This window comes from Microtus ochrogaster, chromosome 19, assembly GCF_000317375.1.
Source record: "Microtus ochrogaster isolate Prairie Vole_2 chromosome 19, MicOch1.0, whole genome shotgun sequence".
NCBI classification, from domain to species: Eukaryota; Metazoa; Chordata; class Mammalia; order Rodentia; family Cricetidae; genus Microtus; species Microtus ochrogaster.
In genome coordinates, this window is record NC_022021.1 from 29479001 (window position 1) to 29490386 (window position 11386).

The 11386-nt window shown below is 42.9% G+C and overlaps 2 protein-coding genes across 2 annotated transcripts in view; one reads left to right on the plus strand and one right to left on the minus strand.

Annotated features, from left to right (window-relative positions):
• Positions 1 to 4204, minus strand: part of Skp2 (S-phase kinase associated protein 2) — a 28868-nt gene extending 24664 nt beyond the window's left edge. The window contains exons 1-2 of the mRNA XM_005356612.3: positions 4040 to 4204; positions 3280 to 3551 (exon numbers count right to left, since the gene is read on the minus strand). Coding sequence (XP_005356669.1) covers positions 3280 to 3551; positions 4040 to 4083 — 316 coding nt within the window. The 5' untranslated portion in view covers positions 4084 to 4204. The remainder of the gene's footprint in view (positions 1 to 3279; positions 3552 to 4039) is intronic.
• Positions 4205 to 4401: 197 nt separating this feature from the next.
• The window catches only part of Lmbrd2 (LMBR1 domain containing 2), a 41183-nt gene continuing 34198 nt past the window's right edge, over positions 4402 to 11386 (plus strand). The window contains exon 1 of the mRNA XM_005356613.2: positions 4402 to 4588. The gene's annotated coding sequence lies outside the window, so the exon portion shown is untranslated. The remainder of the gene's footprint in view (positions 4589 to 11386) is intronic.

Genomic DNA, 11386 nt, shown 5'->3' on the forward strand with positions numbered 1-11386 from the left:
ATCTTAAGAATAATGTAGAATAGAATATCTTAGGGACAGGAAAATGATAGTTCTATGAATCTCTTGTTTCAAATCCCCCTATTACAATATAAAATATATTTCTCACTAGCTAAAAAAGCACTGAGAGGAAAAATGTTTGCCTTGGGATATTAACACACAGATTCTCAGGCTCAGGAAATTCTTGGATCAGCAGCTCAGGAATTCTTTACTTCAGACAAGGTCCCTTGTGGATTCTGATATACCCTGAACTTTGGAGTTTCCAGTCTGAGAGAGAACCTTTGTAGGGTCTGCAGTTTGCAGTGGTTTAACAGCCATGGAAGAGCTGCTCAACACATTAGTTCAGCCACATTTTCATGGTCCTCACCTATTTAAAAGGCAGGCAACAGGCATTTAATGACCATAAACAAAACACGATTGCCCTCTTTCCGCCGCTGGCTTCATTTCTGGACTCCTTCCTCCCAATTCCTCCTGTACCCTGGCCCCAAGGGACAGCCAGACCTGCTCTGCTATAGGACGGCCACACAGCTTTCACCATCCCACATACACAGATGAGGGGTTGCCAGATGTGAGGCTGGAATGCAGCCTGTGGGGAAAGCTTGCTTAGCAAAGAACCAACAAAAGCCCCAGGCCAGTCACCAGACTGCTGTGTGCAGCAGGTGGAGCCTGTCCTGCCCTAATCCTGGCAGAGTTATTAGCCACCTGTCCTGACAACTGCAAGCAAAATTCGCTGCAGTGAGAACCCCACCACACTGGAGGCCTAGGCTGGCTTCTGGGGGCTTGGTGGGACTCCTCTCCTGCAGCTGTCTCTCTCAGCTTACAGCACGAGCTCACTCCTTAGCCTCAGCAATTGACCAATGCATGCACATGTAAGTCCATGTATGCAGAAAAGCATGCCTTTGCCTTCCCTATTCCTAGGTCACAATAATCCTAAAAGTCATGATTTTTCCTCCCTCATTTCAGGCATACGTTTTAAAAGTCAGTCTTAAAGTCTAGGCTCATTTCTGGGTTGACTGACTACAATCTGACCATTAGGGAAGTGGAGACTGGACTGTCCCGAGTTCAAGGTCATTCTGGGTGAGGAGAGCCTATTAAATAAACTAACAGAAGCCGGGTGTGGTGTCTCACGGCTGCCTTCTAAGCGCTTGTGAGGCGGGCTGAAGCAAGAGGAAGGCTGAGATTTCAAAACTACACAGTGAATACCAAATCAACCAGGGTTACACAGCAAGGTCTGATTATTATCTATTTGCTTAGGTTTCCAATTTTGAGGCAGCCTCACCGCAAAGCTCATGCTTTCCGGGAATCCCCTAGCCTCCCACCTCAGCCTCCTAAGCCCCGGGACTAGAGATGTGGCCACCAGACACCATACCTGGCATTGATGTGGGGTTGGCTCCCTTTCTTACAGAGGTTTTGAGAAGCCAGAACAGATTTTTTTCTTTCTTTTTTTTGAGATACTCTGCTGGAGCTCACTGTTTGGTCCAGGCTGGCCTCTAACAGGAGATCCACCTGCTTCGGCCTCCTGAGTGCTGGATTAAAGGCGTGGGCCACCACACCAGACTACAGAGCGGGTATTTATTGACGTTGGCTCTGCAGGGCTTCACATCTATGCTTTCCTCAGTCTGTTTACCCATCCACCACACATCCTGTTTCCTTGTCGACTCTGCTCACCTCCACTGACAGTCTCAACTCTGGCCAGACTCCGACCGCTGCTCCTCTCTCCCCATATGGTAACAAGTCTCAGAGCATGCATGTATCCTCTACCGGCTACAGTTCAGTCTGTTTACCAACGTGTCCCTTTCAAGGGTTCAGTGGGCAGGGGTTAGTTTGAGGCCAGCCTGGTCTAGAGTTCCAGGACAGCCGGGGTCACTTATACAGAGAAATCCAGTCTCAAAACAACAACACCAACAAAAACAAAACAAAAAAGGAGGATCGGGAGTGTTCAATGAGGCAAGACGGTTAAGTACCCAAGTCCACCGGAAACCATCTTTCTCCCTCCCTATTCTACCCTGACTGTACGGCTCGCCCTGTTCTCTGGGATCTTACAGTGGCTCTTCCTTTTGCCTTCACTAGGAGACATTTTTGAGACCTACTCTTGCTCCTCTCCTCCTTGCCTTTGCTTAAAGGTCGCTGCCCAATTAAGGGTTTTCGTCAACACCCAGTTTGCCCTCCATCTTCTGACTCCAGGACTTCCATTTTCCCACACTTCATGTATTTTTGTTTTTAGCTGCCATGGACCTAACACATCACATAAAAGAGCATGTCCACTGTGTTTACAGTATAATCCCCTCACTGGAAAGGACGCTCTAAGCTCTTTAAAAATGTGTATGTTTTGTTCACTGCTGTATTCGGAGCATTAAACTGTGGAGCACACGGTGTAGCTCTGCAGCAAAGACTTGCCGCCGAATCACTCTTTTACAAGACTAAAAGAAAACAAAACAAAAAAAGCCCACCAAACAAGCAACACAAAAACCCTGACAATGCCTCAGGTCAATACACTATATTTACTCTGTGGCTGAGTGCTGGAGTCTTGATCTGCCCTGGGGGCACTGATTTACAACTGCTTGGGGAAATCAGGGAAGGGGAGTCACTAGTAAGGGACTAATTTAAGGTAAATCCCTTTTTCATCAATCCATCTTACATCCGGGAGATAGAACAGAGAGAAAAGCTGAAACTATAAACCCATTGTTTGGATCATTTGTTACACACGAGGTTTAGCCATAATGACTAGCTAGCTGGATATAGGGGGACACTGGGGACCAGACTAAGTTTTAGGGCTCTACGGCCGTAACTATAATGCCACAGTAATGGAAATTCAGCACCCCAAGAGTCTGTTACAAGTGGAGCAGGGAGGTAAACATCCTCCTCCTAGATTAACATTTCCCTTCCTAATGAGTCTACAAATAACCTAAATGCTTAAGATATAAAGTTCACTCTGGTACAGAGCAGTGAATTAGGACCAAAGCAATCCTCTGAGACCCTTGCTTATATCCCCATTTATCAGTGTGCTGAGCTGGACTTTGAGCGGGCAGATTCCCTTGTAAGGAAAAGGGCAGGAATGCTGTCTCCTGGGTTAAAAGTTTCAAGTCAATTGTGAACCAGAAGATAAAGACCTACCAAGATTCCGAAAGAGACTGCTTTCCACTTCACTGCAAAACTTCAAAACTAGGCGGTTTTAGGTACCCATCCTAAAGATTCCCCAAGGAAACAGTTCAATCAACTTAGTTCAAACAGAACACTTCAATCCATTTCTTACACAACTTGAATTTTAGCGCCATACGGTACCTGGAAAGTTCTCTCGATTGAGCTTAGGCCTACGGATGATCACAAAGTCTTTTTCGCTGCCTTTGCTCTTTAGCCGTTTCCTTGGGGGGCTCTGAGGGTGGCCGAGGTTTGAGAGCAGTTCATGTGGAATGTTCTCACTGTCCACCTCCTCCTTCTCCAAGGCAGAGACACCCATGCCGGAGAGCAGTTCAGAAGTCTTGTTGGAATCCCATCCCCACGTGAAGCTGGTGGTGACGTTGCTACTCTGGTCCGGAATCTCCTGAAGGTGCTTCCTGCAGAAGGGCACACATTCCCCAATCCTTTTGAAAGCACACCCCTAAATAATTCCAAGGCAGGAATGAAAGAAGCGTCAAGTACGCAGTGTGGAAAAGTCACCAAGAAACAGTACTGCAATTTAACATGCCTCCAGTAAGATTCCAAGAATGAAAGAGAAAATCGGAAACCCATACACACCCCACTATGAAAGGCTTTGGGACTGATGGTCACGCAGAAGGCCTCAATAATTTCTTCCCGTGGAGGGAAAAAGAGGGACAGCATTCATACCATGATTCAAAAGAGTGGGAGGAAAACCCAATTAGAGAGCCGAATTGAAAGGCACATGGATATTCTCACTAAAGCATGCATCCATCCACTTTCTTCAAAAAAAGGGGCTAGGCAACCATTCACAAAAAAAGATTATTTGAGCAAGGAGCAACATTCGCGGCCTAAAAGCATTCAAACGATTCATTCATGCTTTGCCCCGTTTTTGCAATCGGTTTACCTGTGCATTGCGTCCACGGATTTAGGGGTTTTGAATGCGTGCATTAATTGAAGATCTGCCTGCTCCCAGACTCCCGCTCCAGCGCGCGGCGCAGAGAGATTCCCCCCACGGGGCCCCACAGCCGGACCCGCGAACTAGCAACGTTCCATCACCACCGCGCGCGCGGAGTTCTGCATCCCGCTCTCCAGCAGCCGCCTTCTGACGCCCCGTCGCCTGCTGGGAATTGTAGTTCTGGGCGTGGCTCGCTGTCCGATTAGATTCCCTCCTCCTTTTTGCTCAGCCCTCCAGATACCCATAACCCCCCGCGGCGCAGGGCGGGACGGGAGTGGGGGCGGGGGGAGGACGGGCGAGCGGAAGTGGGCGGAGCTCAGGCTGACTGGGAAATGTCAGGCTATTGACTGGGTGAGGGTTTTTCTTTTCCCCGCGCCCACAGGCCTTCGGGCGACCATCGCTGTGGTCGCCTCGGACCGTGTGTCTCCGACGCCGGCAGACTGCAGCGGACGCGAAGCTTCTCAGTCCCTTCCCGGCGCTGTCTGGAGAGATCCGACGGTGAGCCTAGTGGGGGGGGGGGCGCGCGCGGCGCGTCGGGGTCTGGGGTCCCGGCCCAGCCTGGCGTAGATGGACGGGGTGGGAGGGGGCTCGACGTTGCGAGCGGCCGTCACCGCCAGGCCCTGCTCCCAGGTCTCGGTCGCCCGGCCGCCAGGTGAGAGGCTGCGGGTGGCACGTCTGCCCTCTAGCCAGTCGGCTGCTTCCTCCACCTGGCAGTGGGCGGCCCTTAGGACCGGGGCTGTGGGCACGATCCTCACCTCACCTATGAAATAGCACGGCGCACACACACACCCCACGGGCCGGGACTGAGGATCAGATCGGATACCCTGCGTGTGCAGGGCTTTTTAAGCTAAAGTGCAATTCCAAGAGAAGCTGTGCTTTAATTTTAGGGCAGCAGGGGCCAGCAGGGCTTCCCGCGAGTGTCTTGTATCCTTGATGCGTTTCTCAAATGCAGGCAAGGGAACAAGAAGACGACGATGTGCCTGCAGAGAGAAAACCCTGGGAAGCTGTTGCGGTGCTTCTGACTCAACCCATAGCCAAGAAGCTAGGCTAATTTAGGCTTTTTGAAGAGGTCGGGGGCGATTAGATTAGGATGACCGTGCGAAATGCGAGTGTGCAAACTGCGCTAAAAATGTGACTCCCAGGCAGCAAGGGAGAGGGTAGGAGACGCATTTCAAGTCCAATAAAAATGAAGAGGATTTATGAAGTTGAGCAAAAGGCAGGCTAGCCCCATAAAAAACTTAATATTGGTTTGTGCGTTAGATAACGTGCCTTTGTGTTTCTTTGGTGGTGGGGGAGCAAGATTCCTTTTTATAATGGAATTAAATCCCTCTCACGCAGGTGTGTTTCTACATCTTCTTTGCATCAATTACTTATTGACAGAGGAACAGGCATTTATAAACCCTTCGTTCTTGAAAGTGAGAGTGGTGTGTGTGTATGACAGAGAGAGAGAGAGAGAGAGAGAGAGAGAGAGAGAGAGAGAGAGAGAGAGAGAGAGAGAGAGAGAGAGAGAGAGAGAGAGAGAGATCTCAAAGTGATTTTAATTGAAAGGAAGCAAAGGCTATTCCTGAGGCAGAGGCAGGCAGAAGCTGTGAGTTCAAGGCCAGCTTGGTCTGCAGAGCAAGTTCCAGGATGTCCAGGGCTACACAGAGAAAAACAAAACAACAAAACCAACCAACCAACCACCCAAACAATGACGAGTATTCACAGTTCATTCATTCATACATACATTCATTCATACATTCATTCATTTATTCATTAAGCATTGCAGTAAGAAAGCATGTTAAAAATGAGACCTTCCGAGGTTTCGTTTATAGTTACTTTTTGTTACTTTGGAAAGCTCATTTACCTTCTCTTGAACCCCGTCCCTTCTGTTATGATTCTAACTCATTCACAAAAACAATAAAAAAAATATGCAGTCCACTTTTTAAGGAGAGTGAACAAGACAGAGCTTGTAAACCAAAGAAAGAAAACACAACAAAAATAGTTTGACACCCTGATAATAAACAGTGTTGAGATATAAAGTAATTAGTAAAAAGCACCTCAAATAAAGATCTTGTAGGTGGGAAAGCTTTGCCTCGGTGATGGAACTATTCTCTTTTTGCATATCTTCTAATCACAGCTGTCTCCTTAGTGGGTAAAAGTTTTAAGGCTCAAATTGGCACATATGATTCTTTTTGATAGAGGAATTGTATCCATTGAAGATTTGAGATTGTTAACTATGTAGAGATTCCCCTCTCGTCTCGTAAAGGGCTATATTGTGGTTGCTGCTAATGTAAAATATTTTACTTCCTGATTAATCGCATTTAATCTTACCCAACACACAGTGCATTTCATTTTAATAAGCCTTAAAACATATTTCTAGCTTTGGAATTAATCTGGGTCCAGGAAAAAAAAGGATCATTTTATATAACTGAAAGTATTATTAGGTTGAATCATATCCAGTGCTCTTTGGAAGCTTAATATAGAACAGAAAGTGACAATATAAATTGAGAAACGTGAGATGTTTAGAAAAGTCACCAGCAGTGTCCTTTATGCAACTAAAAACACAGCATAATTACAAGGCAATCAATGTTTTCTGGGCCCAGGAAAGGCTAGAAAAGACTGGCCATCGTAGCTATTATATATATGTGCATGTTTATGGCGTATGCGTATTTGCGTACATGTGTAGAACTGTGTCTATGTAGCCATCTCGTCAGTACTACTTGATCTCAAATATAGCCAGAGACATACAGTTATGCATAAAGGCAATGCTGCATCATAGAAATTTAAAAATTCCTTTTCCCTCTTTATGTTATTTAGCCTATGGGAACAAAATACTGGAGACAGTTATAGCAAAATGCTTTCAGTTGCCTATCAAATTCCCTTTCTCTTAAATTGGTTTTGTAGTTATCTTCAGTTTTCTTTGACTTAATGATCACTAATGGGCAGGTTATTTCAATAACAAAATGATTCTTATTTGTTCTGTTTTACTTATACTTCTCCCATGAAAATTAGAAAAAAAAATCCATAGTCTAAATGAAATAATTACCCACAAAGTAAAATATTAAATTCTGTATTAAACATGACTTTTTAAGGACTCTGTCTTGATATATCTGGAAGAAAAATAGGGGAATATTTTTATTTTTTATGAAAATGGAACCATAGAAATTATTTGAAACAAATTGCATTTTAAAAGGATGCCTGGATTGGAGGTGAGATGGGAAATTGAAATCCATCCTCTGTGGTCAGGATGCCTCACTTTGGATCTGCTTTGCCTTATGCTGGCTGTGAGAGCTTGTATAAGCTACTTATCTACCCTCATGTCTGTAGATAACCAACGTTCTAAGAGTCCTTCCTTACTAGACTGTGGGAAGTAATTCAGTAAAACAGATAATGAGTAGTGTGATATCCTAAACATACACTAAATCTTAGAGTTGCTTTGTAAAAACACTACTTTGTTATAAAGGAGTCTTGAAAAACAAAACAGAACAAAAACAAACAAAAGGAGTCTCCAGATATCAAAGTAACTCTGTTTCTTCCACTGAAGTCCTCGAGGTTTAGAGGCTTGTTGAAGGGTTAGTGTTCTCCTTACCCACTGACCTGGTTCGCTTCTGCCCCGCAAGCCCTGCCAAAGATGAGTCATCTGCTGGTGCCTCTTGCTATGCTTTGGAATCCCCGTCACCTGGTGTGGCAAGTCTTCTCTTAGGTGGACCAACGCAAGAGCGAAACCATTCTGGCTTTTTGTCATTTTTAAAGTGAAATAGTCACCTGTGCTGTTGTTCTAAAAGGAGCTTTAGCAGCAAACCTTTAACACAATGGTTATATTTAAGGCATTTCTTCTTAGTGGTGGGAAACTGCTTTCTTTTACATTTATCATTCGCTTCTTAGTCTGCTCCTTTTAAGTCTTTGTTGTTAGGATCATGAGTTAGCATCTAGCCTTCATTATGTCACATACCTGAGTTAAAATAATTATTTAAATTACTACCGCAACTGGGATGTGGCTAAGAGGCGGAGAGTTTGTGTAGCATCTCAGAGCCAGAGGAAAAAGAATAAGTTAAAAGTAACTCTGATGAATCCTCAGGTTTTGATGGGATTTTTTTTAATTGATTTCAGGAATTTGGGGTTTGATGAATTTTTTTTGTCAGTTTTTTTTTGTTGTTGTTTGCTTGTTTGTATTCTCACTAGTTGCTTTGGTTTCTTCTTAATTTTTTTTTATTCCCTTTTGCTTGAGTTTTCTCTCTCTCCTGTTGTCTCTCTTTTTGAACATTTGTGATTCTTCAAATTCCAAAATTATCTTAACCTTTAATTTTCTTTTTACAGTGAGTTTATCGTGTATAATGATCATCAGTCACAATCTACATAGAAGACAGTACTCCTGAACCATTATTTTTCACAAGGTTATAAAGGCATTTGGAAATAATATTGAATAATATTTTGATCACTGGATAATGATGGAGTTGGGCTTTAAATATTTAAGGCTTTTTGATTTGGTGTTTTGAACAGTACAATCTAAATATACATGAGGTGCTAAAATTTTATCAGTTAAGTCAATTGGCATTTTGGTTTTGAATAAATCAACTTTGCTACTATGGTGTTAATACCAACCCATGAAAACTAGCATACTTCCAAATATTAATCATCATCTTCTCTCCAAACCTGTAATTTTAATGTTTGGAGAATATGGTAAGTCAAGCTTTGTTGTGGTCAAAGGCAAATTTTTCCTTTGGCTCTTGGAATCTTTTATGGGTTGCACAGTTACAATTGAGCAAATGTTCCGTTATAATTAACCCACTCTGAATGTGTGCCTATATGGATGACATCGTCTTGTCTGCTATTGGTGTGCTGCATGCACTTCTTGACATGTTCTGAATTGTGTTTAGTTTTTTGTCAGGAAACATGAAGAATTATTTAGCTACCTTGCAAACTGAAGGAAACAATGCTAATTTGTTGCAAGGGAGCAATAATCTTTATGAGCCAAGCTTATTTCTTACAAAGGGATGAAAGTGCACTTTGGGAGTTGTGGTAGGCTCAGAGATTAAGACGTAAGTGTCTGTTATTTTCTTATGCATACTTGTTTGAGGAAAGCAGACTCTGAAGGGTAAAAACATTGCTTTGAGACCATTAGGGTAAGTAGGTATGTTCTAGAAAACAGCAGAGGTAAGCAGTTGGTGTCTGGAACTCTTCCTTAGTGTTTTATGTATATTTGATCTTTATAGCCACAGGTGTGAGGTGCACATCCTTATTTAAGAGCTTTCATTGCATAAAGTTATATAGTTATCAAGCACTTATGGTTTTAGACTCAGGTGTTCCAAGGTATAATAAAACATGTATTTTATTTTATTTTTTTATTTTTTTTGTTTTTCGAGACAGGGTTTCTCTGTGGTTTTGGAGCCTGTCCTGGAACTAGCTCTTGTAGACCAGGCTGGCCTCCAACTCACAGAGATCCACCTGCCTCTGCCTCCCGAGTACTGGGATTAAAGGCGTGCGCCACCACCGCCCGGCTAAAACATGTATTTTAAAAGAGTTGTAACATCCAACACAAACTTTGTGTATTTAATCCTACATATGATATTGACCTTAAATAACTCTTAATTACAAAATACTGTTATTTATTACTAAAAATTAAAAACAAACATATTCAAAAAGGCACAAAGAAGAAAGTAGAAACCTTTTTTTTTTCATACACCATTATCACCACTTTTTGTTTTATTAAACCTTTGTCCTTATTTGACAATGGTGGGACCAGAGGACTTCCTGGACTACTTATTGCAAACATTTAGTTGTTCTGTGCTTTTATATATAATGCTGGTAGTGAAAATGAACAATGTAGATAAATCCTTAATTCCCATTTTGCTATTTCTTTTGTATGTGTGTGTGTGTTTGCATACACATGCTTGTGTATACATACATATTTATGAGAGTGTTCAAGCATGTGTGTGAACGTGAGGCCAGAGAACCATCTAGGATGTTGTTTCTCCATGCTGTCTATCTTATTTTGAGAAGTGTCTCTTTCCAGAGGTTGCTGATTAGGCAAAACTGGCTAGCCAGCAAGCCCCAGGGATCCACCTGTCTCCTCCCCGTTAGCACTGGAATTATAACTGTGTGCTCCACTCCAGCTTTGTGCTTTGTTTTTTTTCTTGAGAGTGAGTAATTAAAAAAGGATTTGCTGCCTAGGAAGTACGTTTTGTTTTTAAGTAAAGGATTTTGATATGTATTGTCAAATTGCTATTTCACTGTTAACAGGACCATATTCTTTTTACTTGACAATTACTCTTATGAACTATAATATATAAATAGCTAAGTTAAGCTGCTATAACTTACCCTGCCTTTCAACAGAGTTATTCAGTTGCAGCAACCAAGACAAGCTATAGGAATTCACAGATAGTCATAATAGATACTATCATTGTATACTTAAAAGGTAATTCCTCATTTGAATCTAGGAATAAGATCAACAATACAGACTTTAAACTCATATTCTTTCAGGTTAGGGAAACCCAATGAATCTCCAGTTTCACTGGGCTTCACCTGTGACATAATGACACAAAAAGAAAAAATGTGATGTGGGATGCCCCTCTCTATGCTGTGAATATATTTTATTACCATTGGTTAATAAAGAAGCTGCTTTGGTCTGTGGCAGGGCAGAATATAGTTAGGTGGGAAATCCAGATATAGATACATGTAGAAAGAAGGTGGTTGAGGAGATGCCCTCCAGCCGCTCAAGGAACAACATGCCAGAGCACCACTGATAAGCCATGATGGCAATACACAGATTAATAGAAATGGGTTAATTTAGTTGTAAGAGCTAGTTAATAATAAGCCTGAGCTGATAGGCCAAATGGTTTGTAATTAATATTAAGCCTTAGAGTGGTTATTTTAAAAACTACTGCCACTTAATTGCACATGGCTTCAGGGAGGGGCTAACGTATACAGGCTGAGGAAACACTAGGAGAGGGGCTTATCCATGCAGCTATAGGGAAGTCCTCATCCCTGCTGAGTAAAGGATTTCCAGGTGTGGCCTGTTGGGGGAGGAGCAGCTACACCCCTCTAAATCACCCCCTCACCTCTGCTCTGTAAAGAAGCCCAATAAACTCATTGGTTTCCCAGAATGAACTTTGATGGGATTGTGTCATTGGCACCTTAGGAGAAAGGGGAATGCTGTTTATGTTTCCCATTGGGAAAGAATTTAGGAACAATTTGTAATTGTTAAATATAATAATGGTTTATGTTAGAGTTCTTCCTGCAGTACATTCTGTGGATGCAAAGTGACAGGTGTCCGTCACTGCAGTAGCCCACAAAGCAATTAATTCTACTATGGTA